Raw genomic sequence first — 19,736 nt, 5'->3', positions numbered from 1 at the left:
TGAGGGCTTGTTTTTTGCGCCACCAATTTTACTTTGTAATACCATTAATCATTTGACCACAAAATCTACGGAGAAACCAGAAAAAAATATTTGTGGGGCAAAATTGAAAGAAAGAAAAAAAAAAATCGCCATTTTGTAAATTTTGGGGGCTTCCGTTTCTACACAGTGCACTTTTCAGTAGGTCCATATGGTTACAAGGACACCTAATTTATATAGGTTTTATTTTATTTTACCACTTTTAAAAAATTATAACTACATGCACCAAAATTAGCATGTTTAAAGCGCAACTGTCACAAATTTGTACCCCCATAAATCAATCACAGGGTAACAAAGTTCTTTAGAATTACTCTCCAGGTATACATTTTACTGCTGTCTAGCAGCTTTTATCAGGCTAAAAAATGCTTTATAAGACAGCCAGCAATAGTCGGATATCTCCTATATGTCATCACTAGGACCGCTGTGTGATTGGTCCCAGCACATAGGCCCCTTTATTATCCTTATCTGTGGCCGCGAACATACAAATGTTGGCGAAAAAACAAGTGCCCGTTCCCCTATTAGGTTACAGTGCCAACACAGGGGGTTAGTTTGCATAGAAAGCGTCAGAGCATTACGCTGCGCACTGGGGCGGGAGCGAGCGCTTGCTATGAAAACTAGTCGCCCGCAGCGCCGCTGATGTAATCACAGCATACTAGGGCCATCAGGAGACAGTTTTCTTCACATTACCGGCGCAGTGGGCAGCTAGTTTTCATAGCAAGCGCTCACTCCCGGCCGCAGTGCGCAGCGTAATGCTCTGCCGCTTGCTATGCACACTAACCCCCTGTGACGGCACTGTAACCTTATAGGAGAATAGGAGAACGGTCACTTGTTTTACTTATACATTTGTATGTTCACCGCCACAGATAAGGATAATAAAAGGGCCTATGTGCTGGGACCAATCACACAGCGGCCCTAGTGATGACATACAGGAGACAGGCATGGCGGCCGCAGGCCATTTATATTTTGATGGCACCTTTTGATCGCTTTTTTTTTCCTAGTATATGAAGTGACCAAAAATACGCATTTCTTGACTAAGGAATTTTATTTACAATTGAACCTTTGACCGTGCGGTTTAATTAACATTATATTTTAATAGTTCTGACATTTACACACGTTTAGATTTTATTTGATTTTTTCCAATTTTTTTTGAAAAATGGGAAAGGGGGAGGGGGAGGGGATGATATAAACTTTAATTAGGGAAGGGGTTGATGCATATTTACTCCCCCCCCCCCCCCCACACACACACACACACACACTTTTTAATCCCCATAGGGGACTATAACATGCAATCTTTAGATTGTATACACTGATCAATGCTTCTCCATAGGAAAGCATTGATCAGTTGTTACCGGCTCTCCATTGCTTCAGCCTGGCAAAGCTGGCTGGAAGCCTGGAGCACCGATCAGACGGCCGGGAGGAAGGTAAGACACTAAGACATTCCCCCCCCCCCCTTCCCCGTCCTCTCAGCTAATCGGGAAGCCATGGCAGTCCCGATCAGCCCATTAAGCTAGCCGGGAACGGAGAAAACCGCTTTTAGACGCCGCAATCAACTTTCATTGTGGCGTCTAAAGGGTTAATGCCGGACATTAGCCCGATCGGCGATGTGCAGCATCAGCCGTGGTCCCGGTTTCCGATAGCAACCGGGACCCACCATGTATGATGCGCGCTCACCTGCTGAGCACGCATCATACAGCGGGAGCCTGCAATGGACGTAAATGAAAGTCTATTTGCAGGAAGGGGTTAAAGAGTCCTGTGAAGAAGTGATCTGATTGGTTGCTATGGGCAACTGCACCACTCTTCCTCTACACAGGTTTTGATAAATCTCGCCCATAAGTCATTGTATGGTATGGTACATTATATATAGTATTTTGATCAATATTTGGTCCTTAAAGGGGTACTCCACTGGAAAACATTTTAATATATATATATATTTTTTTTAAATCAACTGGTGCCGGAAAGTTATACAGATTTGCAAATTACTTTTTTGTCTATTTTCTTTTCTGTCTGACCACAGTGCTATCTGCTGACATCTCTGTCCATTTTAGGAACTGACAAAAGCAGGATAGGTTTGCTATGGGGATTTGAATCTACTCTGGTCAGCAGAGAACACTGTGGTCAGACAAAGGAAATTCAGAAAGAAAAGAACTTCCTGTGGATCATACAGCAGCTGATAAGTACTGGAAGGATTAAGATTTTTTAAATATAAGTGATTTACAAATCGGTACAACTTTTTGGCACCAGTGGATTAAAAAATAAATAAATAAATAATATTCCAGTGAAGTATCCCTTTAATGGCTGGAGATCCTGAGGGAGGCCTGTGCCGACAGTAGTCAGCTCTAGGACCGTGTTGACTACACTGTCATATCTATAGACAGCATGTTCATGTTCATTCTTTCAGTGGATCCGCTCAGAAATGCACTTTAGGCTCTACCTCCGACCTACCAAAGACTGTGTTCACGCTGCGCATTTCTGCTGCATTTTTTAACATGAATTTTCTGTCATGATTTAGAACTTCAGTGTCTCTCAATGATTTCACCATTGAAAAAAAGAAAGAAAAAAAAAGGCAACAAAAAAATGCACAGTGTGAACACAGCCTGCCAAAAGGCTTATTCAGGAAACGCTAACAAATATCCAAGGAAAGTGCCAACTAGATACAGCGGATCCCTCTATTCTCAGGCGTGTTTGTTCATGTGACATGATTTATGGTGCTCCCTCCCCCCCATTTAGGGCTCTGGGGGGGGGGGGCAGTACTGACTGCTGTGGTTCCCTGCTGGGACATGGTGCTGTACAACAGGCCGTTGCATAGGATGACAACATCAAGCATATATTTATATACAGCAGATTTGTTCCAGAGATTTCTGAACCTGAAAATCATAACCACGTGTGAATGGAGTTGTCTCGGAAACAAGCACATGGCCAAATTCACTCAGGTTGGATCTGCTGAAAATTCAACCCTGAGGGTCTATCTACACGGAAGAATTTCCACTTGCGGAATTCCGCTAAAATTAAAGAGGTAGTCCAGTGGTGAAAAACGTATCCCCTATCCTAAGGATAGGGGATAAGTTTGAGATCGCGGGGGGGGTCCGACCGCTGGGGCGCCCTGCGATCTCTCTGTACGGGGGCCAGGCTCTCCGACCAGATAGCGGGTGTCGACCACCGCATGAAGCGGCGGCCGACACGCCCCCTCAATACATCTCTATGGCAGAGCCGGAGATTGCCGAAGGCAGCGCTCCGGCTCTGCCATAGAGTTGTATTGAGGGGGCGTGTCGGCCGCCGCTTCGTGCGGAGGTCGACACGCCCCCTTCCCGCAGGCTGTCGGGGCCCCGTACAGGAGATCGTGCGGGGGCCCCAGCGGTCGAACCCCCCGCGATCTGCAACTTATCCCCTATCCTTAGGAAAGGGGATACGTTGTTCACCACTGGACTACTCCTTTAAAGGCTAGTGTATACTTTATACCAGTGGTCTTCAACCTGCGGACCTCCAGATGTTGCAAAACTACAACTCCCAGCAGGCCCGGACAGCCGTTGGCTGTCCGGGCCTGCTGGGAGTTGTAGTTTTGCAACATCTGGAGGTCCGCAGGTTGAAGACCACTTATGTATAGGATGTATACTGTGTCAGAGAGCAGCGGGTGCCATTTATTACAAAGGCCCGAATGAAGCCTAATGACTCATATATGACCGAAATCCTTATGGTTTCCCTGAATAGTCAGGGTCTATTCACATGGCAGAAATTCCTCTTGCGGAATTCCGCCTCAATAAAGCCCATAGACTTCTATAGGATTCCGCACTCCCATTCACATTTCTGAATTTCTGCTTGCGGAATTCCACTAAAATTAAAGCCCATAGGGGGAGATTTATTAAAACCTGTGCAGAGGTAAAGTTGCCCAGTTGCCCATAGCAACCAGATGGCTTCTTTCATTTTGCCGAGGCCTTGTTAAAAATATAAGGCAAGCAGAAATTCAGAAGTGTGAATGGGAGTGCGGAATCCCATAGAAGTCTATGGGCTTAATCGAGGCGGAATTCCGCAAGAGGAAATTCTGCCGTGTGAATAGACCCTAACTATTCAGGGAAACTGTACAGATTTCGGGCATATATGAGTCATTAGGCTTCATTCGGGCCTTTGTAATAAATGGCACCCGTTGTTCTCTGACACGGTATACATTGTATACAGTATACACCAGCCTTATTTGCAGCAAAACCTGTAACAAATCCTTGCTCTGCATCAGGAGGAAGCACTACAGGTTACATTTCTGCACAGAAAATTTCTGCAGCATGCGGATGAGACTTTATTCACACGGCAGAATGTCTGCATGAAAATTCTGCATGAATTTAAAGGGGTACTCCGGTGGAAAACTTTTTTTTTCTTTTAATCAACTGGTGCCAGAAAGTTAAACATATTTGTAAATTACTTCTATTAAAAAAACCTTAATCCTTCCAGTACTTATTAGCTGCTGAATACTACAAAAGGAAATGCTTTTCTTTTTGGAACACAGAGCTCTCTGCTGACATCACGACCACAGTGCTCTCTGCTGACATCTCTGTCCATTATAAGAACTGTCCAGAGTAGGAGAAAATCCCCATAGAAAACATTCTGCTCTGGACAGTTCCTAAAATGGACAGAGATGTCAGCAGAGAGCACTGTGGTCATGATGTCAGCAGAGAGCACTGTGTTCCAAAAAGAAAAGAATTTCCTCTGTAGTATTCAGCAGCTAATAAGTACTGGAAGTTCTGGCACCAGTTGATTTAAAAAAAAAAAAAAAAAAAAAAAGTTTTCCACCGGATCACCCGCTATTTGTTCTTGCAGGTTTTCTGCTGCATATCTGAAAGTGGGTGGGCTCTTCTCGGCTGTCCATAGCAAATTTTCCACGGTGGAATTTACGCTGCAGAAAATCCGCCGCAGTCCCTACTGACTTCAAAGGGGCTTGCGGCGGATTTTCCGCAGCGTAAATTCCTCAGTGGAAAATCTGCTGCAGACAGCCAAGGAGAGCCCGCCCCCTTTCAAATACGCAGCAGAAAACCCGCAAAAACAAATAGCGTGTGAACGCACCCTTAAAGTCAAAACACTTCAGTGGGATTCCGCTGTCCCATTCACACAGCAGAATTTCTGCTGCAGAATCTCCGCTGCAGGAATGCCATTGAAGTGAATGGGCAATTCATTTTGGCGGCATTTACTGCAGATTTTCCATGCAGAATTTTTGCCGTGTGAACATAGCCTTAATCTTTGACTAAACCTTCCAATGTAAATCTTCCTAGGAGAATGACTGTTACTTGAGCAAACCCTTAAAAGGGGTTATCCAGGAAAAAACTTTTTTATATATATCAACTGGCTTCAGAAAGTTAAACAGATTTGTAAATTACTTTACAATTAATTACTATTAAAAAATCTTAATCCTTTCAGTACTTATTAGCTTCTGAAGTTGAGGTTGTTCTTTTCTGTCTAAGTGCTCTCTGATGACACGTGTCTCGGGGACCGCCCAGTTTAGAAGCAAATTCCCATAGCAAACCTCTTCTAAATTGGGCGGTTCCTGAGACAGGTGTCATCATAGAGAACTTGTTAAGGTTGTTCTTTTCTGTCTAAGTGCTCTATGATGAAACGTGTCTCAGGAACCGCCCAGTTTAGAAGAGGTTTGCTATGGGGATTTGCTTCTAAACTGGGCGGTCCCCGAGACAGGTGTCATCAGAGAGCACTTAGACATAAAAGAACAACCTCAACTTCAGAAGCTAATAAGTACTGAAAGGATTAAGATCTTTTTAATAGAAGTAATTTATAAATCTGTTTAACTTTCTGGAGCCTGTTGATATAAACAAAAAAAAAAGTTTTTTCCTGGAATACCCCTTCAACTTTTCTTCATACGTTTCTTGAGGATCCGATCAACATCTCCATCTGCGGTACAGAGTTTTTGTATACAGCAAAGCCGCATACATGGGTCCTTAGGGCGGATTTATATACTATAAATAATGCATGGCAGCTAAATATATCCATGTCTGAATAATAATAATGTTGTCTTCATTTGAGATGGCACATACCAGCCATCACAGTGCCCTCCTTAGAATCCACTGACAGGGCACAAAGAGAGCCAGCCCCGAATGTTACTCTTTATGTAAGGACTATAAAGAACGTCTTATTCTGTACGCCACAACATGGAGCAGGAAACCTTATACTTGTATGAAATCAATGCTCTTTCCTATATACTCATGCTTGCCTTGGATTATATTACAAGGAAGCAGCCCTGTGTGTAAAGCTGATCACAATGCAGTATAAAATAGAATATACAATTTAACCCCTTGGTGACGGAGTCCATTTTGACCCTAAGGACGGGAGCATTTTTTGCACATCTGACAAATTATAAGCATTAATAACTCTGAGATACTTTTACTTATGAATTTGATTCTGAGATTGTTTTTTCGTGACATATTCTACTTTATGTTAGTGGTAAATATGAGTCAGGATAGGAGGTCGGACAGGATAGGAGGAGGACAAAATATGAGGAGGGGATATGAGGAGGGGATTTGGAGTCGGAATATGAGGAGGGGATATAGGGTCAGGATTTAAAGGGGTACTCCGGCACTTAGACATCTTATCCTCTATCCAAAGGATAGAGGATAAGATGCCTTATCGCGGGGTCCCCCTCCCATAGGCTTGCATTGAGGGGCGGAGCATGACGTCACACGCCACCTGCCCCGTGGTCGCCGGTAATCAGACCTGGAGCGAACATGCTCTGGGGACTGATTTTAACTGGGGTGCTGGGTCCAAGATCGCGGGGGTCCCCAGCGGCGGCACCCCCGTGATCAGGCATCTTATCCCCTATCCTTTGGATAGGGGATAAGATGTCTAAGCTCCGGAGTAACCTTTAAAGATGGGATATGAGGACAAAAATTTCCTCTTTGCTTTGTTGCTTTTCCTCCCCCAAAGGAAGAAAGGTAGGAAAACCTGGGCAGCGCTGGGTACTCAGCTAGTAAGTCATATAACAGATGTATAACCATATGCTGGTGTAAAACAGGATTGAGGCCGATCTCACACAAACCTAATGTAGGCGAACCGTTGGGCCTGTGTTAGGAAGCAATTGACTGACATGGTGCTTTATGCTGACAGTTTGGGTCCTTAGATCAGTTCGAGGATGCAAAAACTTGCCTATTTATATTTGGGTGAAAATGGCCTAAGAATCTTTATAGGAGTTTAGCAGAGACACCCGACAAGTTCGCCGCGGTCCAGGCTGAACAATCTCAGAGCAATTACATTGTCAGGGTTAAAAGCACAGAACGTCCAGTTCAATCACTTCCTGCAATTTCACGATGTCTTTGTTTCTGGAACACGGAGTAGATTATCCGGACACATCACATCAAACACTTCAGAGTCATCCCACTAGAGAGAACGCGCAGACTCACAGGAGACGTGAAGGTGTTAGCCACATTAGCCAAGCCTTAAAGGGGTACTCCCGTGGAAAACTTTTTTTGTTTTAATCAACTGGTGCCAGAAAGTTAAAACAGATTTTTAAATTATTTCTATTAAAAAAATCTTGATCCTTCCAGTACTTTTTAGGGGCTATATACTACAGAGGAAATGCTTATCTTTTTAGATTTCTCCGATGTCATGACCACAGTGCTCTCTGCTGACCTCTGCTGTCCATTTTAGAAACTGTCCAGAGCAGCATATGATTTTCTCCTGCTCTTGACAGTTGGCCTTGGTGTTTTTTCCTTTGACCTTTTTATCATAAGTCATGTGATTCTTTCATTAAAGGGATATTCCAGCTATAGACATCTTGTCCCCGATTCAAAGGATAGGGGATAAGATGTCTGATCGTGGGGGGCCCACCGCTGGGACCCCCTGCGATCTCTGTGCAGCGCCCGTCATTCTGTGCCAGGCTGCTGCTCTAGTCGCGAAAACCTATGAGTTTCAGGGACTGGAGATATGATGTCATGCCACACCGCTTATGTCGTCACACCACACCCCTCCATTCATGTCTATGGGAGGGGGCATGATGGCTGTCACACCCCCTCTATAGACATGAATTGAGGGGGCGTGGCATCACGAGGGTGCATAGTGCGACGTCATGTCTCCAGTCCCAGAAACTACTAAAGAATTGGGGGGAAAACATGCCAGAAAAGCTACCAATTTGAAATGACCACATTGCATTTTTTTTTGTGTGTGTGTTTTTCCCATCCATAGAAGTCTATGGGAGGAAAAACACCAAAGTTTCTTGGAAGAACGCCATACCCTCAGCATGCTGGGATTTTGGAAAACAAGTCCTGAGCCTAAAAATACCACAAAAGGGTGAAATAAAAATGCAATGATTCCCAGCTGGCTGCAGCATTTTCGATGCTAAAAAATGTCACACTTGCTGTATTGGACTGTAAATATATCTACACCCCCCCATACTGTTCACTTCAATGGATCCACAGGTAATCTTCAAATCTGATACAATCGCAGATTTTTCGCAAACCCATTAAAGTGAATGTTTACAAAACTCGCAGCGGATTTTCCACAGCGAGTAACTTGCTGCGTTTTTCTTGCCCAAGTTTCTCAAATAGAAATCCTTAAAGGGGTACTCCGGTGGAAGACTTTTTTTTTATTTTTTTTAAATCAACGGGTGCCAGAAAGTTACACAGATTTGTAAATTACTTCTATTCAAAAATCTTTACCATTCCAGTAGTTTTTAGCAGCTGTATGCCGCAGAGGAAATTATTTTCTTTTTGAATTTCTTTTTTGTCTTGTCCACATTGCTCTCTGCTGACAGCAGGAGAATATCCCCATTGCAAACAGTCCCTGACATGGACAGAGGTGACAGCAGAGAGCACTACAGACAAGACAAAAAAGAAATTCAAAAAGAAAATAATTTCCTCTGTAGCATACAACTGCTAAAAAGTACTGGAAGGGTAAAGATTTTTTTTTTTAAATAGAAGTCATTTACAAATCTGTTTAACTTTCTGGCACCAGTTAATTTAAAAAAAAAAAAAATGTTTTCCACCGGAGTACTTCTAAGTCACAAGATGAAAGAATCACATGACTTTTCACTATAAAAATGTCTGGTGTCCCGGTACAGGACATGTCCTGTCCCTTTTGTCTGGAGTCCCCTCATCCAGAGTCCCTCCATGATAATGGTCTCTCCTGAAGGGCTAACCCCTAGTCGCCTCTTATTGTAATAATTTAATGCATATACTTATATATGTAATTAATCTAGGATACCTATGTATAGGACCTTAGAGGTCACGTGCCTTTAATTTATGTTGGGCTATGGTTTAAAGGACCTTTGGGTCATGTGATATACCCAGAGTTCCAGAGGTCAGGACTGACAGGTTTGGCTATCCAATGAGCTTTGTCCCTCCCCCTTAATATATAAGGGGCTGCTGCCACTAAATTCTCTCTCTTCCTGCCGGATTATCAGAGAAAGCACATCTCATAGCTCATCATCAATTCAAGCTAGGCCTGAAGCCTTAGCTTCCGCAGCCACTAAACCGTGAGTCATTTGGTAGTCAGCTCAAAACTACCCAAATCCTGTGTGACTACTGCAACTCAATTATCCTCAAAACCAGTAGCACAGTGGCTAGCAATCAAAGCTCTTTGATATCTAAGAAGTCTCGGCAAACCTGTGAGGAACCTGAACTACGGTCCTCTATACAAAGACTGTTCTGTTTCCTGCAGTTGCCTAAAATATGCAGTAAAGTTTATTCCGGTTTTAATCATTATCTGCTGTGGACATTCAATCATTTCTCCCTAACATTTCTGGGACGTTTGGCAGTAGGAATGTTGCCCTAAGGAAACCGCATTGTGGCGTCACGACAACATAGGGTTAATACCAACATACCCTACACTATTACCTGCACCACCCAGTCACCACAAATGTCTAGACTAAAACCTACTATTTTTGAAAGACGCCACAAAAACTGCATCTTGGGAATGCAAAATAATAACAGGGCAGTTTTTTCTGGCATTTTTTTCCGGTCAAAGTAACGCCAGGCAAAATACAAGTAAAATAGCCTATTAGTGGTGTGTGGAGCTTCAAAGGCCATTAGCACTCCACTGGGCATTCTGTCGACAAGCCAAACCAGAACCCCCCCACTCTGTATGGATAAGGGGCAACAACCCAGAAGCAGCGCTGTCTGCAGATGGGTACTGTTTCCTTCTAAAGAGATCTCTGGCTTGGCATTAAAGGAAAACTGTAGTGGTATATAACTAGATAAGTTATAGATCACGGGGGGTCCGACTGCTGGGACCCCCGCGATCTCCTGTACGGGGCTGACACGCCCCCTCCATGTATCTCTATGGGATATATGGGGGCGTGTCGGCTGCCACGTCATGCTGGGGACAGACACACACACACACCCCCACTTCCGGGGCCCCGTACAGGAGATCGCGGGGGTTCCAGCAGTCGGACCCCCCGCAATCAATAACTTCATTATATACCACTACAGTTTTCCTTTAAATCCCAATCAGTTTCTAAAATGCTACCTGAAAAGGTGGTGTGGTAGAGCTGCTATGCAAAATCCATCTCATAATAATAATAATAATAATAATAATAATAATAATTAGAGATGGATTTTGCATAGCAGCTCTACCACACCACCTTTTCAGGTAGCATTTTAGAAACTGATTGGGATTTAAAGGAAAACTCTAGTGGTATATAACGAAGTTATAGATTGCGGGGGGTCCGACTACTGGGACCCCCTGCGATCTCCTGTACGGAGCTGACACGCCCCCTCCATGTATCTCTATGGGACATATGGGGGCGTGTCGGCTGCTGCGACATGCTGAGGACGGACACGCTCCCTTCCTTCGCACTGCCGGGACCCCGTACAGGAGATCGCGGGGGTCCCAGCAGTCAGACCCCCCGCAATCTATAACTTCATTATATACCACTATAGTTTTCCTCTAAATCCCAAATCAGTTTCTAAAATGCTACCTGAAAAGGTGGTGTGGTAGAGCTGCTTTGCAAAATCAGTCTCATATATAATGTATATTATAATGTACACACACATATTGATCTGTGTGAGACTAGATCAGTGTTTCCAAACCAGGGTGCCTCCAGCTGTTGCAAAACTACAACTCCCAGCATACCCGGACAGCCTTTGGCTGTCCGGGCATGCTGGGAGTTGTAGTTTTGCAACAGCTGGAGGCACCCTGGTTTGGAAACACTGGACTAGATGGAAATGTGTACATCAAGAAGCTCTACCCTTGCTTCCCTGTAATAAAACAATGAGGAGAGACGACCCTGTGTATAAGATCTCCCATCCATAGGGACTATACATGACAGAAGTTACAACCCACGTGCTCCTTTGTTTCAGCCATATTTCCATAACCCTATATCAAATCTTGTCAATCACAGTCTACAATCCCATTTCAATATTCTATGTAAATATACGCAGTTTCGTCTTACAACTTTAGGTTACATTTTCAGCAACTTCTAAATAAAAAAAATGATCCCATCACCGACGCAAAACGACATATTAAAAAGGAGGAAAAAAAATACATCCTATATCCGAAAACCTAAGACAAGTAAAGATTGGCTTATTACCACCTTAAGTCCAGGTAAATCTTGTTAGAGGGATTAACCCCTGGCAGATTTAGTTACCACTCAGCCATACAACTGGTAATACACGTGTAACAAGAGACAAATACATCCTCAACAACAATTAAAGGGCATCTCCACCAAACACTGGGTTCTGTGTCCCCCCCCCTAGCAGTATGGGCAGGCAGCGGTGCGTGGGATATAGTGTCATGTCATGGTGTCACGGGTCGGTATTGTATATACTTATATCCCAACCAAACAAAGCACTGGAGCTGCAATAGCCCAAACCTCTGCAGTGTGAATGTGGAGCTATAGGATTGAGCCAGTCCACACGGCAGGGTAGTACCACCTCCCTCCTGGGAGTTTGGAGGGCACATGGAAACAGACAGACTGCTTATACTATATAGGCATTGCTGGCATGAAGCCTGTTCTTACCCCGCAGGTTGCTCTCCTGGCTGTAAGGAGGTGCGTTAGGGGTGACATTGCCAGAATGTGGAGAGATGAGGGGAGAACGTTCATCAATCCCATCAGCAGCCATGACTGCAGCAGCTGCAGCTCCAGCCGAGGGGAGGGAAGGAGGCTGCTTCTCATGATGTGCATGTCACAGGGCTGGGAATCACAAGGAGAAGGGGGGGGAGGAGACGGCCGGAAAGACACCCTCCCACCTTCATTCACACAAGACGTTTAGGGCACAGGCGCCTTCACACAGCACGCTTTTCTTCTGTTATAAAACAAGCATGGGAAAAAATAGCTTAAGGCTGCATTCACACCACGTTTTTGCAATACGGTTCCCGTATCAGGTTTTTGATGAAAAACGGATTCCTCAAAACCTGACTAAACTGTATCAAAACGTGTGTACAAATTTTTCTGTATGGATCCCATTGACTCCCATGTTTAAAAAAACGTATACAGTTTAGTACAGTTTTTCACCCGGACCAAAAAACGTGGTAGACTACAGTACGTACGAGTAAAAAACTGGACAAAACCGTATGAGATGCAAAATGGACTAAGGCTGCATTCACACCACGTTTTTGCAATACAGTTCCCGTATCAGGTTTTTGATGAAAAACGGATTCCTCAAAACCTGACTAAACTGTATCAAAACGTGTGTACAAATTTTTATCTGTATATGGTTGAAAACCGTATACGGTTTGAAAAATGATGTCCGGTTGCATCCGTTTTTTAAGAAAAAAATATATAGTATACGTTTTGAACTTTTCACTCCATTTTGAATAAAGTTTCACTTGTTTGATTGAAATTCCAAGAAAAATAACTGTGGAAAGTCAAAAACCGTATGGTGAAAACTGGATGGAACCGTACGCACATACAGTTCTGTATGGATCCCATTGACTCCCATGTTTAAAAAAAACGTATACGGTTTAATACAGTTTTTCACCCGGACCAAAAAACGTGGTAGACTACAGTTTTGGGTACGAGTAAAAAACTGGACAAAACCGTAAGAGATGCAAAATGGACTAAGGCTGCATTCACACCACGTTTTTGCAATACAGTTCCCGTATCAGGTTTTTAATGAAAAACGAATTCCTCAAAACCTGACTAAACTGTATCAAAACGTGTGTACAAATTTTTATCTGTATATGGTTGAAAAATGATGTCCGGTTGCATCCGTTTTTTAAGAAGAAAAAAACGTATACGTTTTGAACTTTTCACTCCATTTTGAATAAAGTTTCACTTGTTTGATTGAAAGTCAAAAACCGTATGGTGAAAACTGGATGGAACCGTACGCACATACAGTTCTGTATGGATCCCATTGACTCCCATGTTTATAGAGATGCAAAATGGACTAAGGCTGCATTCATACCACGTTTTTGCAATACAATTCCTCCCGTATCAGGTTTTTGATGAAAAACGGATTCCTCAAAACCTGACTAAACTGTATCAAAACGTGTGTACAAATTTTTATCTGTATATGGTTGAAAACCGTATACGGTTTGAAAAATGATGTCCGGTTGCATCCGTTTTTTAAGAAAGAAAAAAACGTATACGTTTTGAACTTTTCACTCCATTTTGAATAAAGTTTCACTTGTTTGATTGAAATTCCAAGAAAAAAAAACTGTGGAAAGTCAAAAACCGTATGGTGAAAACTGGATGGAACCGTACGCACATACAGTTCTGTATGGATCCCATTGACTCCCATGTTTAAAAAAACGTATACAGTTTAGTACAGTTTTTCACCCGGACCAAAAAACGTGGTAGACTACAGTTTTGGGTACGAGTAAAAAACTGGACAAAACCGTATGAGATGCAAAATGGACTAAGGCTGCATTCACACCACGTTTTTGCAATACAGTTCCCGTATCAGGTTTTTGATGAAAAACGGATTCCTCAAAACCTGACTAAACTGTATCAAAACGTGTGTACAAATTTGTATCTGTATTTGACTGAAAACCGTATACGGTTTGAAAAATGATGTCCGGTTGCATCCATTTTTTAAGAAAAAAAAAACTTACGTTTTGAACTTTTCACTCCATTATGATTAAAGTTTCACTTGTTTCATTGAAATTCCAAGAAAAAAAACTGTGGAAAGTCAAAAACTGTATGGTGAAAACTGGATGGAACAGTATGCACATACAGTTTTGTACAGTTACCATTGATTCCCATGTTTTAAAAAAAAGTATACGGTTTAGTCTACAGTTTTTCACCTGGACCAAAAACCGTGGTAGGCCACGGTTTTCTGTCCGGAAAAAAAAAGTAAAAAACCGTATGGTTTGAAAAATGGAGACAACCTTATACAATATGGTGCATACGGTTTTGAATGGGAAGTCTATGGGCACGGTTTTCTGTACGGTTGCATACGTTTTTTTTTTTTTAATGAAGCCGTATGCCGAAACCGTATAGCAAAATCGTGGTGTGAACCCACCCTAAACTATATCAAAACGTATGTACAAATTACGCAAAAAAAATGCCCCCTCCTCCATGATGCTGTTATTGTGATTTTTTTATTTTAAAAATAGTGGGGGAGGTTTATCAAAACCTGTGGAGAGGCAAAGTTGCCCGGTTGCCCATAGTAACCAATCAGATCACTTCTTTCATTTTTCACAGGCCTTGTAAAGAATGAAAGAAGCGATCTGATTGGTTGCTATGGGCAACTTTGCCTCTCCACAGGTTTTGATGAATCTCCCCCCGTGTGTATTAGTATAAGGGTTATTTATTTGGCATTTCATACTCTGCGATATTCTCATTAAAAGTCACATGGGGGGGAGATTTATCAAAACCTGTGCAGAGGAAAAGTTGCTGAGTTGCCTATAGCAACCAATCAGATCGCTTCTTTCATTTTTTAAAAGGCCTCTGTAAAATGAAAGAAGCGATCTGATTGGTTGCTATGGGCAACTCAGTAACTTTTTCTCTGGACAGGTTTTGATAAATCTTCCTCATGATTCTTTCTATTAAAGAATAAAGGGGGACAATAACGCCAACATACATGCTCACAAGGCTTTTTTTCCCACCTATACATACATATGGGAGGAAAAACAACACTACTTAAAAAATATATATATATTCTTTTTTTTTTTTCTTCAAGTCCTATAGGAACCAAGAAAGCATCCGTACCATATCCACTGCAGATTTGATGCTGTTGAATCAATTCAAATACATTGTTGAAGGGAGCATTAACCCCTTAAGGGTTTTTCCGTTTTTGCACTTTCGTTTTTTTCCTCCTCACCTTTTAAAAATCGTAAAGCTTTCAGTTTTCCACCTACAGACCCAAATGAGGGCTTGTTTTATGCGCTACCAATTTTACTTTGTAATGACATCAGACATTTGACCAAAAAATATAAGGCAAAACTAAAAAAAAAAATTATTTGTGGGACATAATGGGAAAAAATGCGATTTTGTAACTTTTGGGGGCTTCTGTTTCTACGCAGAGCACATTCTGGTAAAAATTACACCTTATATTTATCGTAGCTCCATATGATTAAAATGATACACAACTTATATAGGTTTTACGCATACGGGCCGGTGTGAGGGCTCATTTTTTGCACTGTGATCTGAAGTTTTTATTGGTACCATTTTGTTTTGATGGGACATTTTGATCTCTTTATAAAAAATTTTAGGGTATACAAAGTGACCAAAAATACGCAATTTTGGACTTTACATAAAAAAAAAATTTTTTATGGGAAAAATGGGAAAAGGGGGGTGATTCAAACTTTTATTAAATCACATTTATTAACTTTTTTTTTACTTTTTTTTACACATTTATAGCCCCCATAGAGGACTATAACATGCAATCTTCTGATTGCATAGACTGATCAATGCTTTGCCATCTAAACCTATGCAGTGTGTTATGGGCACTCTGCTGCTCCAGCCTAGATCTCAGGCATGGAGCAATAGATTGCCAATCGGATGCCGAGGAGGAAGGTAGGGACCCTCCTCGCTTCCTCTCAGCTGATCAGGACATCACGGTTTTACTGAGTTCCACTGAGCTGCCGGGAAGCTCTTTTTTTTTCTTTTTTTTTTCATTTTTGACTTTTCTTTCATTTTTGCAACTTTGATCGCCACGTCTAAAGGGTTAATACCGGACATCACACTGCAATCGGTGATGTCTGGTATTAGCCATGGGTCCCGGCCGTTGATAACTGCCAGGACCGACTCGCTATGATGCAGGGTCAGCTCGTGACCCTTCGTCATAGCGGGGGAGCAGGCACAGGGCGTACAGGTACGCCCTGCGTCCTTAACAGGTTAAATCTGCAGAATCAAATCTGCAGCATCAAATCACACTACGGAATCACATGCAGAAATTCCGCTTGCAAATTCTACTGCATTATAGTCAATGAGATTTCCATTGACCTGTTCACGCAGAATTTCCAAAGCAGAATTCTTGCGAAAGAATGAACTATTGGAAATATTGAATTTGTGATGTAAACATTTGTAACAGTTTTCACAACACTGTAAAATTGCAACATAAGGCTAAGACAGTGTTTTTCAAACAATGTGCCTCCAGCTGTTGCAGAAATACAACTCCAAACATGCCCAGACAGCCAATGGCAGACAATAATTAGGGCATCTTTAGCATGCAGATGAGAGCAATGGTATACAGTATGTGACTAACACTACAGCATGTGACTAACACTGTCATGGAGCATCCGCATCTGGCAAACTGTTATGAAGGCATCTATGGTTTACACTGTTAAGGTAGTATCTGTAGTTGGTACTTTCTTATGGGGGCATCAAGAAGCATGGGAGATGCTTCATTTTATGTTAGTTGTATATTATATGTTGGAAACCAACATTGGCCACACCAGATAAATTTGATAAAAATTTAGTATACTTTGATGGACTTGGATGTAGTGGAAACAATGGGATGAGGACTGAATCAGCATGTCAATAAGCTTTGCATCCAAGTGAAGAAAATGGAGGTGAGCTAGCAGTTCCTGTTTTCCGTTTGTCATAAAACCACTAAACCAGCCCCTGAAGTACGCAATGGACTGCGCAGTTGTGATCATCCTGTCTGCCCACTAAAGTGTGGTTCTCAAGGAAGTTTGGATGGACAGCTGTTAGCGCACAACAAACAACAAACACAAGAAGTCATCAAAGGACGAGAACTGATTCCAACGCAACTACACAACCTCCAGGACGGCAATTAACAACATTGTTTGCAGACTGTCAAGAAAGTGTTCTGATTGGCTATGGAGGTGTCTTGGAATAGGAAATGTATGGGTATGTGTGTGTGTATGACTGATATATAAGATACTACTTCCTACCCCCTTCCCATTTTCCTTGTATCACTATCCTTTGATTTGTTAGGATTCCCCTTTGTATATATGTATACATTGTAAAAAATCCCCCCCCCCCCAAAAAAAAAAAAACTTTTTCAAGATTTAGTTGTTTGCAATCAATTATTAAGGCACCACAAAACAATTTGTACATGAAGGGTAGGGTCACACGTAGAGCATTCGCAGCATATTTCACGCTGTGGATGCGTTGACACCAGTCACTAGAGCAAGCTCCCTGCTATGGCCGCTAGCCGCAGCAGGGAGCTCGCTCTAGTGATTGGCATATGACTGGAAATACCCTGCGGATGGGCTACGTGTGACCCTACCCTAAAACACATTCAGCAGCATTGTAAAGGGCTTGTCATCACAATCTACATGACAGGTTCACCTATTAGTATATTTTTGGAGTTTGGGACATAGAAAGAATGAAAAATATAATTTTTAAAATGGACCTTTAAATATTTCATCTTTGAGTGAAAGGAAAACAATAAATTAGACTAGAAAGTCTAAGAATGTGGCAGATTTACCACAGTGGTTCAGGCTGTTTACTAATCTGGTGCATCTTTGCACCGTCTAGTCTACGTTTGCACCATGTATTACTTGGCTTGCTTTTACACCAAAGATGTACGCCAAAATTACAGAAATTTTTTGGCACACTGGGGGGAAATTTATTAAAACAGGTTGTTGTCAGCTGGTTTATTTAGCATGCTTTCTGATTGGAATTTTGTCTGTCTCGTGCCAAAGTTATAATTTTGGTGCACAGCATGTGGTAACTGGCTATTATAACTTTTTGGAGTCAGCACAGGCAGTGTTCTAAATGTGGTTGGAGATGGCGTGGGTTTGCAACAATTAGAGGCAAATTGCATCAGCAAAATGCAACTTTTTGAAAAGTAACCACTGCTAAATTTCTGACCAAACAATCACACTTCTATATGAAAAGTTGCACACATTTGATGCAGAAACTGGCTGTGCCAAACCATTGCAACAAAAATAGACAAAAAAATACCCCCAAACATAATGATAAATTCCCCCACACCTACTTTCCTGTAAACCATGCCCCTTGTCAAGTGGGGCACCATTGTGTCTAAAACACATTGCAACTGTGATGCAAGAAAGTTTGATGGAGCAAATTGCACCAGTTTTTGGGTGCAGCCAGTTATATCTTCCCCAATATATCTCACTCTTGTTTCAGTGTTTTTCTCTATGGTCTACTTAGAACTAAAACTCAACTCACTGCTATAATTCTAAAATGATGTGTAGCTAGAGCGCATTACTATGTTAAACCAAATATACAAAGAAATGAATGCAGTAACACACCAGTAATCAATACATTTTATGCTAAACGTATTTTTAAGAATTGTTGGTGTTTTGTTTGCTAATTTTCCAAATTACTATCTATATTTCAAAATAATTATTCAGTGTTTAAACTTCCTGTTCGGTCTCCTGTCTCCTCCTTATCATCACAGACAGGAGCACTGTGAAAGGTGTATAGATAAGACATCTATTAACAATAGAAGATGATTAGAGAAAGTCTTCTGGATAGGTCAAAGAGCACGCCCAGACAGCACTTCCATTCTAGTGAATAGGGTCAGTCTATTGTGTCTATGCCTATAGGGCTTGCTGTAATGTATATCACTAAATGATGGTAAAAACAGCTGGAGGCAACCTTAATGAAGAAAGGCTCTAAAGAGCTACAATTATTAGCCATACAGGTTTTCCAGGACATTACTCTTGGTGACCTATAAGTATCTAATAGGTCATGGTCCGACTCCCAGACTTTAATACAACTTAGCTGCAATACCAGCCCCAGTCACTGACAAATGTACAGCGCTGTTCTTGTAAAAAGAAAAAAAAAATGATTGTGAGGGTTCTGTGTAATTTTATGTTATAAATGTGGTGCGCCACAGGGGTGCAATGGGAGATGTATGGGGCAGATGTTGTAGCCCAGGGGCAGATGGTGTTAACCCCTAAATTTCCGTGACGCCAGGGCGTGGTTTTACCGAGAGCCACCAAAACAGTAGCACCGCTAGTCCTAGTAAGGCAAAGCAAATAAGAGTCCAAGGCCAGGTCAGGGTTAACAGTAGCTTTACTGAGGTAGACAGATGGTACAGTCTCTACAGCTAGGCCAGGATCCCAGAGAGGTGATCAGTAACACAAGGGACCTTGCAGCTTGCTGGGACTTGCAGTGACATTGACAGACTTTAGGACAGCCACGCTGACTATAACAGACTTGACTGAAGATAGTGACAGCAGACAGATGACTTGTCTTACTGACATGAGGCTGCTGGTTATGCTTGAGGCCTCCAGATGTGCTGGACACTTGCTCTGAGACATCTGGACTAGACTTGACCTCAGCAGAAAGTAAGAGCAAAAGATGCAGATTGCAGTTCCTCCCTTCCTTATAAAGGGGGGCTGTGCAAGGAGCCCATAGGCTAGCTGCGGGTCATCTGGTCACCTGGTGGTAA

At 42.2% G+C, this 19,736-nt stretch overlaps 1 protein-coding gene across 1 annotated transcript in view; it reads right to left on the bottom strand.

Annotated features, from left to right (window-relative positions):
- The window catches only part of PIP4P2 (phosphatidylinositol-4,5-bisphosphate 4-phosphatase 2), a 55,188-nt gene extending 43,069 nt beyond the window's left edge, over positions 1 to 12,119 (bottom strand). The window contains exon 1 of the mRNA XM_056522349.1: positions 11,975 to 12,119. Within this exon, the coding sequence (XP_056378324.1) occupies positions 11,975 to 12,077 (103 nt within the window). The 5' untranslated portion in view covers positions 12,078 to 12,119. The remainder of the gene's footprint in view (positions 1 to 11,974) is intronic.
- Between the last annotated feature and the right edge of the window lie 7,617 nt (positions 12,120 to 19,736).

The sequence above is a fragment of the Hyla sarda genome, chromosome 5 (assembly GCF_029499605.1).
Source record: "Hyla sarda isolate aHylSar1 chromosome 5, aHylSar1.hap1, whole genome shotgun sequence".
Lineage (NCBI taxonomy): Eukaryota > Metazoa > Chordata > Amphibia > Anura > Hylidae > Hyla > Hyla sarda.
Note: the sequence above shows the minus strand (reverse complement) of the source record. Positions and strands in the feature narration are given on the sequence as shown.